This window comes from Engystomops pustulosus, chromosome 1 (genome assembly GCF_040894005.1).
Source record: "Engystomops pustulosus chromosome 1, aEngPut4.maternal, whole genome shotgun sequence".
Taxonomy (NCBI): domain Eukaryota; kingdom Metazoa; phylum Chordata; class Amphibia; order Anura; family Leptodactylidae; genus Engystomops; species Engystomops pustulosus.
In genome coordinates, this window is record NC_092411.1 from 50,916,673 (window position 1) to 50,937,955 (window position 21,283).

General features: G+C 37.1%; 1 protein-coding gene across 3 annotated transcripts in view; it reads right to left on the bottom strand.

Annotated features, from left to right (window-relative positions):
• Nucleotides 1-3,062: 3,062 nt before the first annotated feature.
• EFNA5 (ephrin A5) overlaps nt 3,063-21,283 on the bottom strand; it is a 293,981-nt gene continuing 275,760 nt past the window's right edge. For 2 of the 3 annotated variants that reach the window (XM_072140397.1, XM_072140388.1), the window contains one exon: nt 3,063-5,759. In XM_072140397.1, the coding sequence (XP_071996498.1) occupies nt 5,638-5,759 (122 nt within the window). In that variant the 3' untranslated portion in view covers nt 3,063-5,637. Of the gene's footprint in view, nt 5,760-10,158; nt 10,216-21,283 lie in introns of all 3 variants that reach the window. The other variant, XM_072140382.1, reaches the window with a different exon arrangement.

A 21,283-nucleotide genomic window follows, 5' to 3' on the forward strand; every position in this document is an offset into this window, starting at 1 on the left:
TATCTGTAAATAAAATATAATTTTAGCATATTATATTTGTTTTCTCAAAAAAGTAGGCTGATCAGTCCTGTAAAATATATCCATAAGACTGAGCATGGCTTTAGTGAAATTCACTAGTTAGATGTTAGTGCCGTTTATAGACTTTATAGACTAGATAGACTCTCAGTGATTACTCCCCCTATCGGAGCCATCAAGCTAACGCCTATGTCCCCCAGCACGTTACCAAAAAAGAGAAGCACTGGACCGAGGAGTCTCCCCAATGACCTACTGCTAGCATTAGATTCAAAAGTTGCTTCAGGCTGCGTTCACATGACGTGTTAATCTTGTGTTTTGAAATGCATTGGGAAGAAAGCATCATGACATGTAAGTTTATGGGATCCACAATACCACAAATTGTTCCACGGTATAATCACCTTCTTCTGTTATTATATATTTGTATTAAAGGGTTTATATATTTTGTGTTTCACACAAGCCTTTTCTTAATACCACTGTATACCACAGCTATTATGCTGTACAGCAACATATATTGTACAATGTTGAGTATATACAACAAATTAGTCGGGTTTTCAAGGATGTATATGCCGTTTCTTTCTCCCATAGGTGGTGCTCTATTAACTGGATGCAGTATAGTGTATGCACACACTGGTATAAATATGTATCCATAAGAAAAACAAATGGCACTCACCCCATTTGGGCTCTTTTAAGTCTTTAGTTTTGTAGAGGTGCTGTACAGCGAGAGAATTGTGCTTCTTCCGGCTGCTTGGTTGGGCTGCTGCTTTGACCTCTTTGCTATGTAAGCTTTATACTATATTGTGTTGAAATTAAACTACGTTGTGTCCTAAAGACTCACAGACTTAAGAGAAGATCTAAAACTTTAACTGCTGCCTACTCTACCAGCCCTCTACCTTTTTTACAACTGAGGGAAAAAAATGGAAATCTACCCTCAAAATCAAGCATAATGAACTTGGGACACTTACCCATAGATCCAGGAACTGTGACTGTAGTAATCTTCTTAGAAGTGTTATCCATGGCCTCCTTCCTTCTAAATTTAACTTTTGAAACTATGTTAATGAGATGGAAGGACTCTGGGGGGCACTACCATAGCCCCTCCATGTGGTAGCTTTATTTTAATGGTAGATTTACTTTAAAGGACATCTACCACAAGGATCAAGGATTATAAACGAAGTACAATCACATGTTGGTGTGTGGCATTTCTGGCAGGATTTGCTTTTCTTTTAGCTTCTTATGCCCTTGTTTGGACAAAAAAAGGGATTTAAAAATTATGCAAATTAGTCGGTGGGACTCATGGATGAATTAACAGCAATGGCATAAGAAGCTAAAAGAAGGATGGATCCTTCAAGAGGGGGCACAAACCAGTATGCTAGTGTGCTTGGTTTACCATCCTGGATCCTGGTGGTAGATTTCCTTCAAATCCACCTACCTTTAATGATAATGAAAGAACCTGACCCAATCTAAACAGCATGATATAAATAATTATTTCATTTATAACCCGTCACCAAGTACAAAATACTGATCAATTTAGTGTTTTTTTTTAATCCATCCACCTAGTGAAAATATAGAATTTAAATTACCATGCTGACCACTCCGCCACTCTTCCAAAAACTGCTTCACACCCCCATGCCCACTTGATGTGGAGTTGGGGTAAGGGGGTAAATGGGTGGAATCCCTGGCAGTTCATCAGGAATTGTGACTATTTCCGAACTGCTAAATGTGCCCCCATATATTCTTAACAACTTGATGGATTTTTTAAAAAATAAAAAAAATAAATCTGGGGCATGGAATAATGAAATAAAGTATGCATTATGAACTTGGTGGCATTTTGTTCTTGGTGCCAGGTCTTCATTGAAGATTTTAATCTGAAAATATTTAGCTTTTAAAGTAATCACAAAATAGTAAAGTTGCAATGCTGCAAAATGCATGAATCTTTAAATGATGAAAGAGAAATGAAGGAGCAACAAGGCCATAACTTTTTTTATTTAAGTTTATTTGTACGGACACGTGTATATACAAATACAGTTTATGATTATTTTTTTTTTACATTTTGTTTTCAACTCATATAATGTAAGCATTTCAAAACAGCACTCAATGAATAGTAAGTCCAAAGCAGGGGAGTACAAGCACAGGACCACACTGAGCTGGACTTTCTTACCCAGATGCACAGACAATGAGTGGTTTCAATGAGATGTCAAGAGTAAGTATGGAAAGCGGATTTTGTAGCCTCATGGGTAACCTCCAACATGCCAGCGTCTATTAAACTGCAGAGACAATGGCAGTAAGCGTATCATAGAGAGATTTGTCTCAGATCTGAGAAAGTTGGGGGTGAATGCCTGGGAAAAACTTGGTAATGCCAAAAAGTAGGGCAAATCTGCTCATTCATCGCTTGAAAGAAGAAAGACAGATAGAGCAGAAGTAACAGAAAAGGGTAGAAATTAAAACTGGTAGCCACGCAGTTACATGACAAGTTAACAGAATCAAATACAGCTTTTAGAGGGATACTGGAAAAAACATATAGTATTACAATGATAAATGAACTATGAAGACTGTGGCTCTGTTGGACAAAAACGGATTACATAAACTTTAAATGGTTAACATATGGTGTACTTAAGTGTTACATTAAATATGCTTTAAATATGTCTTTCATTTTAATACTATTATTATTTTTTTCTTTTATTCCTAGAGAATATGCCATGTAGCAGAGGCATGGCTCAAGCATGGAGAAAGTATGTCTTAAATAGAAGACCCCCCCGAAAAGTTATAACAAAAATAAAATTCCATGTTCCCCTAAGCCAACATGCCAAAAATACACAGGGCTCTAACATCAGACCTATAAACATTTAGTATAAAACATTGATCGTCACATGTTGTGTTTCTCTGGGTCATGACTGAGTGAGGACTTGTGAGTGACCATGTTCACAAAAAAAATCTTTTTTTTCCTTTTTTTGTATTTTTTTACATTTTTTAAGCGTCATCGGGTGACAAGCATGATTTTCTTTTTTATTTTTTGTGATCTGAAAGTCTAATGTATTCACTTACAAAAGACATAAGAATTGAATTAATACTTTATTATCAAACACTATATACAACATAGGTTGCTAATAATACAGAATTTAAAGAATGTACTTTTTTTTCTTTATCTTATATTCTTTGCCATCCAGGAAGGTATAGTACAAAACAATATCCTAATCTAACATGAAATGTTATCTTGCGTATTAAAGGATACACAGTATCCATCAAACAGACTGATGCTTAACCCCCCTGCTTCATGTTGCAAAGTCACTGGCGACCAGGAAAATGGGTTAAAAGGGTACCCTATCTGCGCCATAATAGTTTATGGGGAGAATAAAGAAGAAAAGATAAAGCGTGTGAGAAGAGAAGAAAGCCATAGAGACTTCAAGTGCAATGAGCAGCAATTTTGCCCCAATATCCTTTCGAAATTTTACCTCTAACCATCACAAAAAATGTCTTTTACAATTCCATTAGTTATTGTAGTTTCCCATTTGATTGCAACCAGCGTCTGTCCGAAAAGATAAACTGTACTCACTTGGTTGGATACAATATTTATGATTTAGTCGGTAATAAGAGGGAGATCTTTTCCTAGGTAAAACATAAAGCTGCTACTTCAGGACAATAATAATAAAAACAACAGCAATAATAATAATCTTAAAATCAATTATTAAAACTAAAAGGCTTAAAGCAATGTTAAGGCTGTTAAAGAACATTAACACCCATCAACAAGTATTCCATAGAAGTAGCAGCCGTGTTACTGATGTGTTACTAGAGGCCATACTTTTTAAGAATCTAAGATAAGGATTCTTAATGTTTGAGTTCATGATGGCTGTTATCAATTACTGCTACATCATCATGAGAGAAATCAGAACTCTATTGAAGGTAGTTTTTGTGCTAACACTGTAAAGTTGCGGCATGACAAACTACAGAATATGAATCACGTTGTTGTCAATGGAGCCTATAGAATAATAGAATATTTATTTCTTAGGTTTTCGGTCTCTGTGCTTTATTGTACTTTATTGTATATACCACATAAAAAAAATTGCATAATACTATTGTTCTAGATTAAAGCAACCCAGGCCAGCACATGGATTTTTTGAAGGCTCTTATTACATCTCCCACTGCATTCCCCTTGCAAGGAATGTGTAATTTAGACAGGTTAGAAAATGGCGTTGAATAAGTATGACCATTTATGTACGTCTGTATTGTTCTTAGAAATATATTAAAAGTTATTGTACTTGATAATTTTTTTTTAACTTTTTATATTAAACATAATCACAGTTTGTTAAAGTCTTTATTACGTAAAGTACATTTGGTGACTATGAAGTGTCTGAGTCACGTCCTTTGCTATACATCAATAATAAACAAAAACTCAAGGCACCCTGAAAAGTTATTAAGTGTCCATATTTAAATCTTCCAATGTGACAATAGGTAGCTGTCCAGTAACACAACCAGGATCGGATTTACTGCTGGAATCAAGTCTATCAACAATTTGATGTTTATGCATCAACACATCGATATTATCATCAGCATGAAATATATGTTATTAATGCAACTTGGTTGAGAGTCTTTTTATAGAACCTTTAGAGGTATCTAAATTTCAACAGATTTTTTTATGTATGTTATGTAGGGGATGCAACTCATCACATTTAGGGTCAATTAAAACCCATAAAAAGGGTCAAATGAAACATACAATGACTTGACGGCATCAACTCTTCTTTGCTGTTCATCACAATTTAATTTCTTCCAAGGATTTAGAAAGTCAATTGAAAACAAACGCTAATGTCCTTTCACATGAAACAATTCCTCTGTTGCACATGTTGTAGTAGGGTGAACCAAGAAGATGCCCTATGACTGCCTTCAAGACAGCTTACCTTTGGGCATGGTCACATTGTTTATAAAATGCTTGAGTTGTAGAACAGCAAAATCAAAAATGTAGCACCTTGGAGATCGAATTATGGTATCTGCCTATGTTTTAAATAGTATATTTCTGCACTCCGGATGACTTCAAATATATTAAAACAACAAAAAATAATAATATTTAAAAAGTCTCCCTCCCCATACCCTTTGGTAGCCCCTTAGTGCAGGTAAGAGTGCTTAGCAGAGTCATTGAATATTGTCTTCTCAGATAAACATGTCTTGGAAAAATTGCAATATCTTCTCCCATGTTCTACTGCATATTTTATCACACCATCCAAAAGTTCCATAAGGTGGTCACCAAAGGAGAAAAAACTTTTAGATTTCACTTCCATTAGGTCAATATCCATATTAACTGGTCTGTGTCATCTACTTTGGTCTGCACAGACAATTAAGTGACTTCTTATGCCCAAATGCAAGGGAACGGTAATTCACTAGTGTTACTATTTTAATTTGGCATTTTTTTAACCAGGATTTAAGGTTCTGGATCAAAGCAACGTCTAAATTACAATATGTGAAGTAAATATTGTCGTGGAATTCATGTTCACTTGTGTGGAAAAAATATATATAAAAAGCAACAAAAAAGGGAAAAGAAAAGAATAAAAATGTTCCTTTCTTGGGTGAAGCAGTTAGGTGGATCTTTGATGTTCCAAGACCCTGTTTTTCTGCAGTTGGTCTGTGAAGTATGCTGTGCTATAACGTCAAAAGCATCGCCAGGAGAAACAGAAGGATCGTTAAAAGCCAATTTGGTATCCTTGGTGTTGGTGCTGAATTTTCACCACGGGAAGGCTCAGCTGATTCATGAACTGTGTCATCTGTTCAAATACAAAACACACATTTAGTTGCTTAACTAGAAAGTTCAAACAGAATAGCTCTATATCTTAAGTATATACAAGGTTTTTATGTCAAAAACAATATATATATATATATATATATATAATAATTCTAAGAAAATTATTTATGTATATTATTGCATTTTCATTAGAAAAGACTGATGTCTGCATGCAAAAAAATGCAAATTAGGATTTTCACAACAGTATGCACTATGTCGTATAGAACAGGAGACTCTTCCCTAGTATGAAGAACTCCAATATGGTGAAACAGCCCAGCTACAATCCATGTAGATAACAATATGTCTTTGCTGATGTCTTAGATTTCATGCAGTGTACGCTACATAAAAAGCAATCCCCTAATTTTGTGCAATTAGTTTGGTGGCCCTCAGCATGGCACTGCATGTCACCTCACTGGAAATAACGGTTCTTGAGGAGAATACCTTGGTAATATATCATCCATAAAGGCCCCCAAGTTCAAAAACACTATGGGGGGGATTTTATTGTGCTTCGCCTGCCAGTTTTCTGGGGGACAAGGCATATAAAAAGTCCCATTTGCGAAGGTTTTACAGCGAACATTGACAGCACTTATTTTAGAATATCACATGGATGATTAAGAATACAGACAGTAAAACTTTATCAGCAATTCTGATTTTTCAATACCTTGTTGTTGCTCCTATCTATCATTGGGCCCGAGATGGTAAGATACCTCAATACTTGACAATTAAGCGTAATGGTTACCTTGCAATATTGTTTTAGGGAGTTGCTGTTTATGCATTATGTATCTTTCACAAAATAAACTCAGACAACATTAAAAACATTTCCAACAACATGACAGAACATAGATATTCATCCATCTAAACTTTTTCTAAAACATATGCTGTAGATATCGGGAAGTAAATCTATTCCATGTCAAACTCTACCATTACATTGGCACAAAAATATGTTCTTCTATAACTTCTTGTGATATATTTTATTTATACATTACAAGATAAACTTTTAACCAGGGGCACATATTTCAATACATTTCTAATTTACAGAAAATATTCTGTAAATTGGTCTGTTTGCAATAAAAATCTGCCCCAAAAATTAAGACGATTTTTAGATAATTTTGTAACAGCACAGTATGACAAAGTAAGTGGCCTTCTGAACGGAGATGTGGCCTTGCAGGAAAGGGCAATGGCCTTAGAAAATTGGTGTTAGTTGAGCCAGCAAATAAGAGTTAGACAGGACGGCGTTCAGATTTGCCAGATTTATGCTTTAGCATAAAAAACTTTGAAAACTCAAAATTTTGGTAATTATTTGAGCCAATCTTACTGTTCAACGACTGGCACATATCGCACAAGATATAATTAGATGTTGGATTCTATTATAGTTGTAAGATTAACCAATTAATAAACAAAAGTCACGTTTTAGAGAGAAGAGAAAACAGGGACAAGAGGGGGCAGGAGCCAAAAAAACAGTTCAATGAACAATTAAAGCACTTTCCTAGGGATAATCATGGCAAAAAGCTGTTGCATGTATGAAACATGTGCCTTGATAAATCTCGTTATCTGGTAAGCTTATTGATGTATATCTCTCAAGACATCATCATTTTAATAAAATCATGATTGTATAAGACAGGCAACATTTAGAATATAACAATATAGAGCAAATTCTTCCACCATGCTTCAGTTATATACTCAGTGTCCAATAATTTTCAGGCACAAAAACCTGAAGAATTTGTAAAGACAAGATTTTTAATAATATCTAAAACATATAATCATAACTGTAAAGCCAACCACAGATGTAATGATTTTGTCCAGTACTGTCTGTTAAATAGAATGATAGCAACAATCTTTGTGGAGCAAAGAAATAGAACAATTTTTTTTTTCTGGTCCCTAGATATCATCCCATCAGTTAGTTGACCTAATGGCCCATGTCCTGGTACAGTAGTGCCAGCAATATCCTACTCTATTTAAAGCTCCATCACCTAGATGAGCGTTTTCAACAAGAATGTAACAATTTAGTAAGTGAGTAGTTAGGAAAGGCATCCAAAGCTTGTAAACGCACTCAAAGAATGTTGAGATGCAGCCATCAAGTAATAAAAGAATAGATGTTTCACAAGTTACAAGCCAAGAGTCCCATGTGCCATTGTAAACATTTAAAAAATGAATGATCTGAATTATGACCAATGGAAACATTTTCTTCAATCAAAACCAATAATTTTTTTAATTCTTACTACTCGTTTAATCAAACGGACCATTAATAATGATGACATCTATAGACACTTAAATGTAAAGCCATATTAGCTGATACCTTAGCATTTACTAAGAACATCAACAATACAGATGGACATTTTTTTTTAAAGGTTATAACCAAACTTTGTCCCGTACTCTATCATTTAAAAAGTGCCGGCATTCCAACCAAAAATTTACAACAAGAAACTTACAACATTCAATATACATATCCTGATATTTCTTGACCCCACCCCCAATAATCTTATTTTGGCCTCCAACAATTTTGTCCTGACACAAACATTTAATGCCTACAGTCAACGACTGCCCGTCACAGGACAAACCCATCAGGGTAAGAACAGGACTGAAAAGCAAAGACTGATGCAAAACTAGAAAACAGGATAAGAAAAACGTCAGTAAAATTAGCTTTTTTTCCATGGCTGAACAACCCCTCTCCAGAGCCCCTCAGTGATGTCTGGAATGAGCAGAGCAGGTCTCCCCTCCCCCTGCACTTCCTGCTGTTACTATATAACAAAGGCAGAGGACGAGAGCAAAGGGAGGGGAGGCAGGTTCTGCTTACTGTAACAGCCTGTGGTTCTGTAGAATTGAAGGACTCTAGAAAAAACCCACCAGTGCCCCTCAGGCTCATTAGCATAATTTAAAAACTTGATTTTAGCAATTTGTTTCTAAGACCATTTGTTTCTAAAATACTGTTACTATTACATTCAAACAACAAACAGATTATATTTATTCATGAGAAAAAAATGGAAATTGGTAATTAAAAACCATTTCCAGGAGATGGACTGTATAATGCTTATCTTTTAGATGGAAATTCATTACATCCATGGTTGGCTAAATCTTGTTTTTTCTTTAAGACCATCATGTTATAGTGGGGAACATTACTGTGTCCTGCTGTAGACTTAATGGGGGTCATTTATCGCAGTGAGATCTCTTTTGTTGTTGTTTCTTTTGCTTTACAGGTGTTATTTTTGGTGCTTATGTACCATAATGGTTTTTCCTATGTTAAATGTGTTCAATCTCAAGTTTTTTTCAAGTTACCACAAGTCCTTTGATCAAAGGAGGGAAATTAACATGGAATACCTGCGTGGAATTGAGCAGAGTGCACAATGCTCCCGGCAATTAGAACCTCCTGAAAAATCCAGGAGGGGGTAGGGTTTGGATCATCAATGGCCATATGATACATCCCTCCAAAAAGTAGCTATTTGTGCCTTACACCTTTTTTCATCCCTCCATGACTCTTGCTAATACCAACGTTTTACTGGCATAGCTTTGTGCCTACTTTGGTACAATTCAGCCCATTTTTGCCAAAGTGACTTTCCCCATTTCGTACAGTCATTAGAAAGGTGAAAAAAGTGCAAATTGCTTAAAAGGGGGAAAATAGAGAGAAAATAAAGAAAAACAACTATGATAAATGACCTCCACTATCTTATTATTATGTAGGTAAAAATCAGATTCACAATGAAACTTAAACAGAATGAGCTCCAATTGTATTGGATTTTTTTCAAAGAAAGACATTAGCCCATATATACTAATGTGCCGAGTGCACCAGATTATTGAATACCGGTGCACGGTCTTTATTAATCTGGCGCTCCCTGCACACACGTGTAAACTGAGTGCACATGTTTTTTCTGGTGCACTCAGTTTAATGGGCGTGCACCACAATCATGTTGGCTTTTCCGACATAAATGTGGCGGTCGGTGTGACTATGAACTGGAATGCCCCCTTGGGTGAACATTATTGTGTCACGGCGCACAAAGTGCAGCCGTGATACAATACTGGTGAAAATGCTACATAAATACATTTGCAAGCAGTTTGCACATGTATTTATGGTGCAAAATGAATAGTAAGTCTGGGCAATTGGTTCAAAATTGCATTCATTCTCAACTTATGTTCAGTTATAAGAGGCTTGACAGGGTGGAAGACAGTATTTGTGTATTTTCATAAATTAAATATTTTTTTTATTCAATTCTGGGATATTTTTATATCCACTCCCAAACATATTGAAATATTGTTTTAGAAAATAGCAGTAAACACAAGTTACAAAAAGACAAGTGGGAATGGTGGAAGAAGCAGCCAGACACAGAGCTCCATGGTAAACCCCTTCCCCAATTTTAGCCCCACAAAATGCAAAGATTTATCTCACTGACTGAGTTCTGTGCTTGTCAGATTGGCAGGGTAACTTGGTGCTTCACTGAAATCGAAGCCTGCAGGGAAAAGAGAGGAGTACCACTTGGGAAGGAAGTATGCTAGGGTTGTAGTACTTTGTTTTGAGCTATTGTATCGCGTGCATACAACAAACCATGTCAACACAGAATACAGTGTCTGGTAGAAGTGCAAGTCTTGGGTGTGTGATGGGGGTGGACAGCCAGGAAGCTAATATATGATCTACTGTTAGATGTATTTTTGTGTATGTGAACTGTACAGTTTTCCATGTACTATAACTTAGCACACAGAGCCAATGATGACCGGTGCTGTGTTTATGCTATGGCGTCTTTAGTGTCTAATATTAAAATTCAAAATGTTCAATATCTGTGCATAAAAATTTGTCTCTAAAATCACATTAATGCAGACATTTTGTGAATTTTATAAACAACATAACACTTTGCACAGTAGATATAACCAGATAGATCCTAAAATGTATTTCATTGGTAAAATTGTAGGAAAAATGAAGTCATCATCATAACATCATGGAGGCCAAATTTATGTGAATTGCATTTTGTGGGTGAAAATGTAATTACATCAATAAAACTGTATGAAATGTTGACTCGATCCACAAACACAACAGTGTGATGTGATAAAGACAATGAAAGAAGGGACAAGACGCTAAAGTAATGTATGGCAAATTTGGTCCTGTAACTTATTCGTTATCATATGATAAAAAAAAGATAAACTAAAATTCTAATTTTTTTGAAGAGCTGCAACTTCATCCTTATAATCCAATTTAATCTATACAACTATCTGTACTTAGACAAGGGTCAACCTTTACGATAAGAAAGTCTAAACAAACCTATCAAACAGTTGAATCTTGGTTGCTCTGTATATTGTAGATACACACATGTATGTGTACATATAAACACACTCATTCCCTATACAGCAGACCTTTATCTCATACTAAACGCTAAAATATTTTGTGATCTGCTCTAAGGAAATCTTTCACTTAAATTAACCTTTGCAAACCTACACTGCTGCTTTGTAGGAGATCTTTAATCAGCCATACCTTACTAATCAAGAATAGCAGACTCCTTTACTTTAAAACATAATTGTGTATTAATGTAAATGAGACAAAAGTCCTCTGTGGGCGTTACCTTCTGCTGCCTCTGCCCCCACTTCCCTCCTGCTGTCTACTACTTCCTCTGCCGGTGCAAAATGACAGCCACAGTGAGTTGCAGAAGGCAGTCCAGCAAAGAGCATAGCACATGCACAGGTATGCAAAAAAGCATGGTGGGAGCATCTACTAGGGGCAGCACCAGAGGAGGTCTATTAAATGTGTTGCAGGGGGTGATAAGATGGAGGCTGGAGAAGGTCTGGTAATGCCCCCCCCCCAAAGCACAATCTTCTACCTTTCAGTCTTTAAACATAGAAAGCCATCAATCACTGAGTAGGACTTACCCAATGGGCTTCTAATGCCAGATTGAGCTGTTGTTAAAATTCTAAAAAATATATTTTGCCTGCAGATTGGATTATATTTTTAATATGAAATGCATTTATTTTTCACTTAAAATACATTTAAAATTAAACCAACTAATTAGTCATTCCATTGGGTATAAAGGTTTGAGTAGAAACCTAACAAGAAGTAGATTGGGATTTGGGGAAATCCATGTGCTTACAGCCAGTGGCGTAACTTGAAACTGAAGGACCCCGGTGCAAAGTCTGTGCCAAGCCCCAACTAGAAAGCACCCAGGCGCACTAAACCTCTTGGGCCCGGGTGCCACCTCACCTTCTGCACCCCTTCAAGCTAAGTCCGTGCTTACAGCTCAAACAGTTTTATGCAAATGAATGATAACTTTGTCTGCAAGAAAATCATTTTTACGCTACAAAAATTACAACACTAATCATAAACGGTGTTGAATTGTAAATTTTTACCAATCTGTATAAACAACATGTTGATTTTTTATGTGGATTTTTTTCTAATGATAGAATGAGTTATATGTAATGTGCTCTCAGCAGGAAGCCAATTCATAATACTTTAGTCCGGAGTAATCGAATATTCATGCCGTATTCAAAATGTGCTATATTAATTTTCAAGTGTCTATGACTCTATGTTCAAAGCTAAGTCATAGCTAAACTTGTGGCTCCTGTAATCCCTTTATAGTATTTTATGTTTGTACAGTGTATTCATTCATTTTCAATATAATATCTATGTTAAGTATAACAGCAGGTTATTACTAGCAGGTTTCCAATCCACCCATTTAATAACTGACGTGTAGATCTTTGGGAATACATAAATTATATAAAAATAATAGTGCACGGCATGTGCCAATGCCCAGGTCCCAAAGTCTTGATCTGGAGGACAAATACTAGAACAAGAGATTCTGAGATCATTATTGTCATAATCTTGTCTATAGTGGACAATATATGTACACCAATCACAGAGCAGCCTAAGAGCTTATTAACGATTGTGTACTACGGATGCGTTTGTATTAATTCTCATTTTTAATTTTAGTTGAGCAAACATGTTCAAAGTTTTATATTAAAAAGTATTTATAAATTCTATATGAATAAGTGTTTCAATATTTTTCTCTAACTTTTTATGCCTATGGGGGATATTTATCATACGCCGGTCCTCATGCTATGAAGCATTTATTCTACACCTGAACCTGCCTAAATAAATGCAGCCAGCGACTTTTCACATGTGAAAAGTCACCGACAGCAGCAAGTGCGCAGGCATGGGGACAGTAAAACCCTGCATCAGCCCAGTTACTGCCACCGAGGCCTCCGTTCGGCAAGCTCCCCCTTCACGCCCAAGTAGTGCGAAGGTGCGGAGAGGGCAAAAAAAACTATTGACTCAAGTATGAGACGAGGGTGGGAAATGCATTGGTCACAGCCTCCCAGTATAGAGTCTGCCAGCCCCCTGTACTATATAGCCCGCTTAGCCCCTGTAGCATATAGCCTGCCCAGCCCCTATAGCATATAGCCTGCCTAGCCCCTATAGCATATAGCCTACCAAGCCCCTGTAGTATACAGCCTGTCCAGCCCCTGTAGTATACAGCCTGCCCAGCCTCTGTAGTATACAGCCTGCCCAGCCCCTGCAGTATACAGCCTGCCCAGCCTGAGGAGCTGAAGAGGAGCAGAAGAACCCAAAGAGGATCTGAAGAACCCGAGGTGGCACCGGAGCATCTGAGACAGAAGAGGACCTACAGGTGATGTCAGAAAGGTGAGTTTTGACTTTATTTTTTTAAATAAAGTTGACTCAAGTAACTTAGACTTGAATTGACTCGAGTATAAGCCGAGCTAGGGGGGGTTTGACTCGAGTATAAGCCGAGTTAGTGTTTTTGTGCTGAAAAACTAGGCTTATACTCAATTATATAAGGTAACATTTTTTGTCCCTCTTTTTGTTCCTATTTCTACAGCATTACCAAAATAGTTTTTAAATATTGAACAAAATATAATACAGAACTAACAGGAGCTGATGTATTAAGAATTGTAAATAATATATATGTCAGTCCCAGACTGGCACAGATTTAAGCTGTAATCTAAAACTGGCAAACATGGTTTAGACATCGATTTACTTGAATGAGGCAAAAATTGGCCAAGAATAATGTAAGAATAATGTAAGATCCACTTAGGCATATACCATATATGCTTGAGTATAAGCAAAGGTACCAAATTTTAACACTAAAAAACTGGAAAGCCTATCGACCCAAGTATAAGCCTCGGGTGGGAAATGCATTGGTCACAGCCTCCACCCAGTATATAACTGGACATTTTTTGTGCTGAAAAACTTTTTTCTGCTTATACTTAAGTATATACGGTATATATCACAGATCCACATAAACTATAGTCTGTGGCTTCTTGCATATGGCTATGTGCACCTGAAACCTAGGTGTACCACACAACTGAGCGAGGGGGAAGGGGTGATGACAAAGGAGCACTCCTCACCTCTCTCCTCTTCATAGAAAGCCGGTAGGCCAGATCACAGTGTTGTGAGATACAGTGGCCCACATTTACTAAAAACAGTGCAAACTGCAGAGTGCACAAAATTCAGGATATCTGGTGCACATTCTTCATGAATCTAGTGCCCTCTGCACTGCCTCAACAGAGTGCACCACTTTTCTTTTTGGTGCACTTTTAACATAGGGCATAGGACACATTTCTGACGGCCTTTGCATGATAAATGTGGCGGACAGTCCTACTGTGCACTGGAATGCACATTTCGCTGCTGCTGCAGCAGTGTCGCGACATGGTCATATGCTACATAGGTAATACCTGTGCAATCAGTTTCCACTTAAAAGAGTGGGCAAAGTCCAACCAGAAAACTGGTGCAAGGGTAAATGTCGGCCACTGTGCACACTAAGATCGGGTGCCATATACCCCTGTGGGTGTTTTGCAGCCAGGTCATGGCCCCAATAATGGCCATGTGCACCCTATCCATGTATTAAATTTAGGGCAGCTGTGTGCCGTCCATCCAGAAAATGATACTCACTGTCGTGTGGCTCGGGCCTCAGTTGAGAAATTGGCTAATTAATCTGGGGATGAGTAAAATCTAAGCTAAAACAGTAAAATTAAAACCTTAAAGCGAAATATATAACTTATCATTATTAATTCCAGTGCCTAGAGGTATTATTGAAGGATATATTTCCTTTTTGTAAATATAGATTCTGACATGCAAATTTGTTAAAAATTACTATATATAAGTATAACATATACCTTAGTCAGAAAAATATGTTGTATTCTGGTGAAAACAGCATTTTTTTAATTTTTATCAGAGGACACCAGTGTGTCTTCCAAACTAAAATAAGCACAACTTAGTAGAAAAAGCCCATTACTATTTCTTATTTACTAGAAGGGAAAGCTCTTTACCTAGTGATTTTCCTCACAAACATTGAAGGACTATTAATTATGGATAAGAAAAGATCTAACTGCTAGAAGGCCCTCATTCAGTTTACACAGCTCAGTAATACCCCCCAGGCACTACTCACCTTGTGCCCTATGTCCATCAGGAGTCCAGTACCGCTACTAGAGCAAATAATAAATAACTCAGGACAATATTTGTAAGGCCCCATGAAATGGTTGCCATAGCCAGTGTTGTAGATACAATATACTCCTATATTCACATTATGATATGGTATAATGCAACAATTTGTCCTGATTCTGCATATTTATTATACAGCAATATCTGATATTAATAATATTTATAGTGTTAAATTTATAGTGTTCAATGAGTCCATATGCAAAAACATATAGAAGATAAAAGGGCAGATTTATTTTTATTTGCTCCCTTATGCCACCTCTGCTTGCCAAGTGGATGTGGTGGGGGGTGAAGGAGGCGGAGCCAGCAGCGGAGTGAATCGATGTGGGGTGTTCCTACCCCACAAAAGTGAAAGCCTCCCCCCTGTTTAAACAGTAGGCAATAGCACTATTTTATACCAAGGGTGTGCTGTGGGAAAAGGAACAAGGTGGGCAAGGACACCCTGTCCAGCCAAAATAGCTAATTGACCAAATCTCTGCAAGGTTGAACCTGCCGATCTCCATCATGTAGAATAAGATTGAAAGCTCTTAGTCATTCCAGCAGGTTGCGCACTGACTTGCTGTAATTTAAACAAAAATTGTGCAAAGGAAGTTGACTGTAAAAGAGCTGCTCATAGCTACAATGTGAGTCTCTCATCCCTTGTTCATCTTATTAAAATGGTAACTAGAATCTGATTAGTCTTGGTAAAACTGCTATTCTATGGCATTTTAGATATCTCAATAGCCCTGTTGTAGCCAGTATATGATAAAAGGGTAAGCATTGCATAAGATGCCGGAAATTCCTCCCATTTTCTGGTTATAAGTGGAACTTCACATATGCACTGTTCGTGTGACCATCTTATTGACATGATCAAGTCACACCACTATTTGATGCCTCTAATAATAGCAATTGTAGCAATCGGATATTATGATACATGAAAGAATTTAAAGTGTGATATGTTTGCATTAATTTTTTTTCTAGATTCTTGGGAGGTAAAATGTAAGAATTTACTTAAAAAGATAATTTAACCTGTCAGGGAAATTTGGGACACTAAACCACCCACAGACCATCGGCTTTCCATCCCAAATGGGCCTGAATAAATATTCTACGTCCCTGCGTGTTGCGGCAAGTAAAGACATCATAGTACACCCCAGCATCACAGCGCAGTCTCCGTATGAAGCAGATTGTGAAACGTACGTCGGGGGGTTTGGGACAGTGTGATACTGGATTTGTGGAGTATGGCCTCTGGTGGGTATCTTTTGTATTTTATGGAATATCTGACAATGATGGATTTGTGGTGAGCATCTTTTTTAATGGGGTGTTTTAATATAAGTCTGTTACTTTGTATTAAAGGTGAAACTAATAAAGATTTGATCGTTTGTACCATATGAATTTTTGGTCTCCGTAATTGAGTGCTATTGAGGTTTTGGTAGGTTTACATGGGTTATGTGGACCTCTATTTAGCCTTTCAAGATCTTACTATGAATTTTCTTGTGGTTGGTAATTTTTGCCGTAGGAATGGTGCATGCACAATGAAGCTGGGGTGTCATCCCAGCTCCCCTTGCCACAAACAGAAGAGGCGCAGTTGTGTAATTTTCATATGTGAGTCCAATGTGCCACAGCAAAGCGAGTAGAAATGTTTGTCACAGAAGGCTATCACACAGGTCACTTGGGGGCCAAAAACCCACAGGACCTTTTGGTCCTGTAGTTGGTTAAGGGCCTGACATGTTTTCTTTAAATCATACAATTTGGATTTGGCAAGCTTTGTGCAGCGCTGTGTAATCTGTGTGCGCTATTTAAATAAAGAATTGTTATTATTATTATTATTATTATACAAATTGGATCTGGTTCACTTTTTCTGTGCAGCCCATCATTTTGGACAGCCCTTAAAGGGGATAAAACAATAAACGAGATAGACAGTAATACTAAGGTAGGGATTCATTCATAGGATCATTAGGGAGGTTAGACCTTCACTGATCATGACGATATGCCATTACTGTATGAGATAGGAAAACCCCTTTAAAGTTGCATTGTTGTTTGAGTTTAAAGTTCATCTTTTTGAAATGCCATTCATCTCATACAGTTGTACATTCTAGTTGCAGCCCCTGAGAGTGTAATGTGTGAAAAACAGTAAAAGGGCCTCAGGCAGAATTCACACTAAGACACATGATTAACAGGGGGTCCCAGAAATTGGACATCTCAAACCCATAAAGTGATGGAATATCTTAACAATGTGCCATGACCTTACGAACTGCTTTAAAAAAAAAACATCAAAAATGATTTTCTCATGACCTATAGTTTTTCTTTGTTTTTATTTGTCATAAACGTTATTCTCGTTTTGTAACATTTAAAAAAATTCATCTTTCTGTTGGAATGTTTGTACTAAATATTGATTCTTTCCCACCAATCCATTCCTGCTGCTCGGTTATGGACTTTTTAGCACAGGCAGTGGTATTGATGGTCAGGTTAAAAATGCAGAAATGGTGGACTAGAAGATGTTCACACCAGTAAATGTAATTAGAGGAATCCTCAGGAGTAATGTTACAAAACTTAAGATTACTGGAAATATAGAGAATACTTGGATTATGAATTTGGCAGACAATATAGGAACAGCTTCAGAAAATGAATGCAGTTGTAGCCTTTGTAAACATATATAACCAGATAAAGTATGAGAATGGAGCCAACAGACTAAAAATTGTATTATACTTTGAGATATATATATATATTTTTTTTGTCAAAATAACTAAATCTAAATGGTCAATGGCAGCTCAAGAGGTTCATTATTCTATGGCTATAAATCATTATGTCTAGAAGATCAACACAAGCCTATCCATCATGTCTGTAGCTGAAGTACATTGTGGGGCCAACCATATGATTACAGAATGTACATCCAACTCATCGTGACCTGCCAAGTTACTAAATAATTGAGGAAATGAGCGAGGAATGTTATTAACTATAGGATTTCATAGGTAAACAATGACATTTAGGTTGGCCACACTAGTAGATAGTACTCTTATAGATGACAAGCCAAATTGGAGAAGATCCATTTGATTTAAGCTCCTAAATGACTTATTAGATTTCAATGTGGCGTGATATGGTTGGAACGATGCAAACATTCATAGAAAAGACAGTAATTTAGAACAAGTAAGACGTTTTTTGCTATTTCATTATTTTATGGAGTTGTCCTACATAATTATGGTCATTTTTAGCCAGAAAATGCTTCACTATTCGGTACAAGAGGTAATTTAAGACTCATGCACGGTGACTAAATGGAAATCCCCATACATCATATAAAGCAGCTATAGGTATTGCATGTGCCATTGTATTGTGTCTCAGTGGAAACAATGCATTTAGGCAAAGTAATTCCATATTGATATGATATCTCAGAAAAAAAAACTTCTGAAGGCTTCCATATTTTACTAGAATCACAAAGAGAAGAAGTCCATCCCCAGGTTAGATACAAGGGTGGTGAGTTTGTTCTTACTCCTTGAGCACTGTACAGCAGACTGCTCTATGTTTCTTTGGCAGCAGAAATGAAATCTATGGTATAAACAGCATAATACTTTAATCTACCATCTTCATTTACAAAAATATGCTAATTTGCAATATGGAACACCGGCTACCTGTATCTATTGTAATGAAAAAAAAACTGGTTCCTGATATATTTTTACCTAGCAGAAGAAGAAGCATCTGTTTTATTAAGCACACAGCATAATTAGTTTCAAAGTTCAGGAAAAAAGTACTTTGGTTGAATAAATTTTAATAATAAATTGTAGATAAACTATGATTAGATCTTATGTTATAGTGTAATGTAGTATGTACCGGGGACTGACAAACTGAAGACTTTAATAATTCTTCACGTCACTTAAAACAACACAGACATTGGAATGTAAATCATTCAATGTCTTCATTCAGTCATGGGACCCCCATTCTCATGAACTTTTGGAGTCAGTTGTCATGACTGGGTGTCCCACAAATCGAACCTCTTCCCTTCACATGTTATCACCAGAATAGGGGGCAACAATAATATTTGGTACAGTGCTCAATACATAAATGCTCAGAATTAGAAAATTGTTTTCTATGTAAGAAGGATGGTGGAAAAAACTTCTATAAAATTTATAAGCATTATTGGAGGATATTTTTTAAGAACCGGTGCATAGCGGCCACACATCACACAGCATATACTACAAGGGTCTGGCCTCTCAGTGCTCCTTGCCTGGTTTAGCCAATTCTGTTTCCCTCCCTGCGTACTGGTGTACAAAACATGATAAATCCCTTTCATTGTGAGCAGAGACACATCCATGCACTCTGCAGAGCGCATGGGTGCGTCCCTGTCTGCTCTGCTACAAGGGAAGAGAAGGAAACGGAGCCACAGGAAGTATCGGGGAGCGTCAGAAGGTGAGTATGTTAGTTTATTTTTTATTCACTGCGGGCTGCAGAGAATTTCATTAATGGGGGTTGAAGGGTATTTAACTAGGTAGACTGCAGATCATTACAGTGTTTGGGGGACTGCAGAGCATTTCATTATTTGGGGGACTGCAGAGCATTTCATTAATAGGAGGTACGCATGGCGTTTCATCAATAAGGATGCTGCGGAGCATTTCATTATTTGGGGGGCAGCAGGGCATTTCAATAATAGGGGGATGCAAGGGATTTTATTATTTGGCGGTATACATTAGGCATTTTAATAGTAGGGGGATGCAGGGGATTTTATTATTTGGTGGTCTACATCAGGCATTTTATTATTTGAGGGGCTGTTGAAGGGCATTTGATTACAAGGGGGCTGCTGAAGGGAAATTCATTATGGGAGGTGCATTGGACATTTCATTACTGGGGGAGACTGCTGGGCATTACATTACTCCGGGAGGCTTTGACCAATGCATTTTTCCCCCGGCTTATACTTAAGTCAATATGTTTTCCCAGTTATTTGTGGTAAAATTAGGGACCTTAGCTTATACTCGTGTCAGCATATATACTGTATATTGTTTTGTTATAGAGCAGTGTATAACATATGTACAAAACCAACACTTCAATTATACAGAAAGTCATCAGAAAAGTTCCTTCTAAACAACAAGGAATATTTTTCCATATATTGTACAGATAAGACACTTTTCAGGCATTTTAGGGCACATTTACTTACCCGGTCCCTTGGAGTTCCCAAAAGTGCATTGTCTGATGACAATGCACTGTGCCGCGACTCACCCGATATCCTGCATGTGTCGCTTCCCCGCTCAAGTCCGCCGCAGTACACCTTCTTCTTCCTGGTGCATGTAAGTCATTGGATGTGACACAATTTGAATATTAAATCCCGCGCTCAGTCCAAATCAGTCAGATCGTCCGCCGACCCACCCCCTGACACAATCCCTTTATAAATCCCTGTCACAGCGGCGCAAACCCTGATGTTGTTGGGAAATCTGACGGAAATGCGATCCATGGACCCTTAGTAAATAAGCCCCTTTATCTGAACGCAACTTTGAATATCTCTTAGAAGTATTTTCTATAACCATGCAAATAAAGATTCTCCCGATTACCTTAAAAGAAGTTAAGGGGAGGGGGACACAATAATACATGAATTTGATATATTGTTGATAATTACAAGAGAATGGACAGATGGGCTATGAATACTCTGGGAATTCTGGCAGCGCTAGATTTGTTCACAAGTGCATGCATTTATATTTAGAAAAGAGTCTTGTCTGATGAGACATTTGCTTATATGTGTGTTGTTTACTGAATTCTCTACAATGTAATGAAAGTCTGGGTATTTTAATGTGTAAAGAAAGCTGTTGACTTCTAGGCGCCACATTTCTTGTGACATATTTACGCCGAAAGCAATGAATAGTGTACAGCGTGTTTGACATTTCAGAATTCATACCATAAAGTGACAGTATAAGAATATTACATCAGTTCACATGTATAAATGCAATAAATATATGATGTGAGATAAGATTTATCTATCTATCTAGAAAAAAGAAAAATCCGGAACAGCACTACTGGTTTAAATGGTAAGGTGGTGCAAAGCCGTAAGTTCCGTGGCAAACGGTCTTTTGTAAATAAGCCCAAAAAAATAGGCAGCACTCCAAGGTTGTAGTCAAAAACGTGAGGGT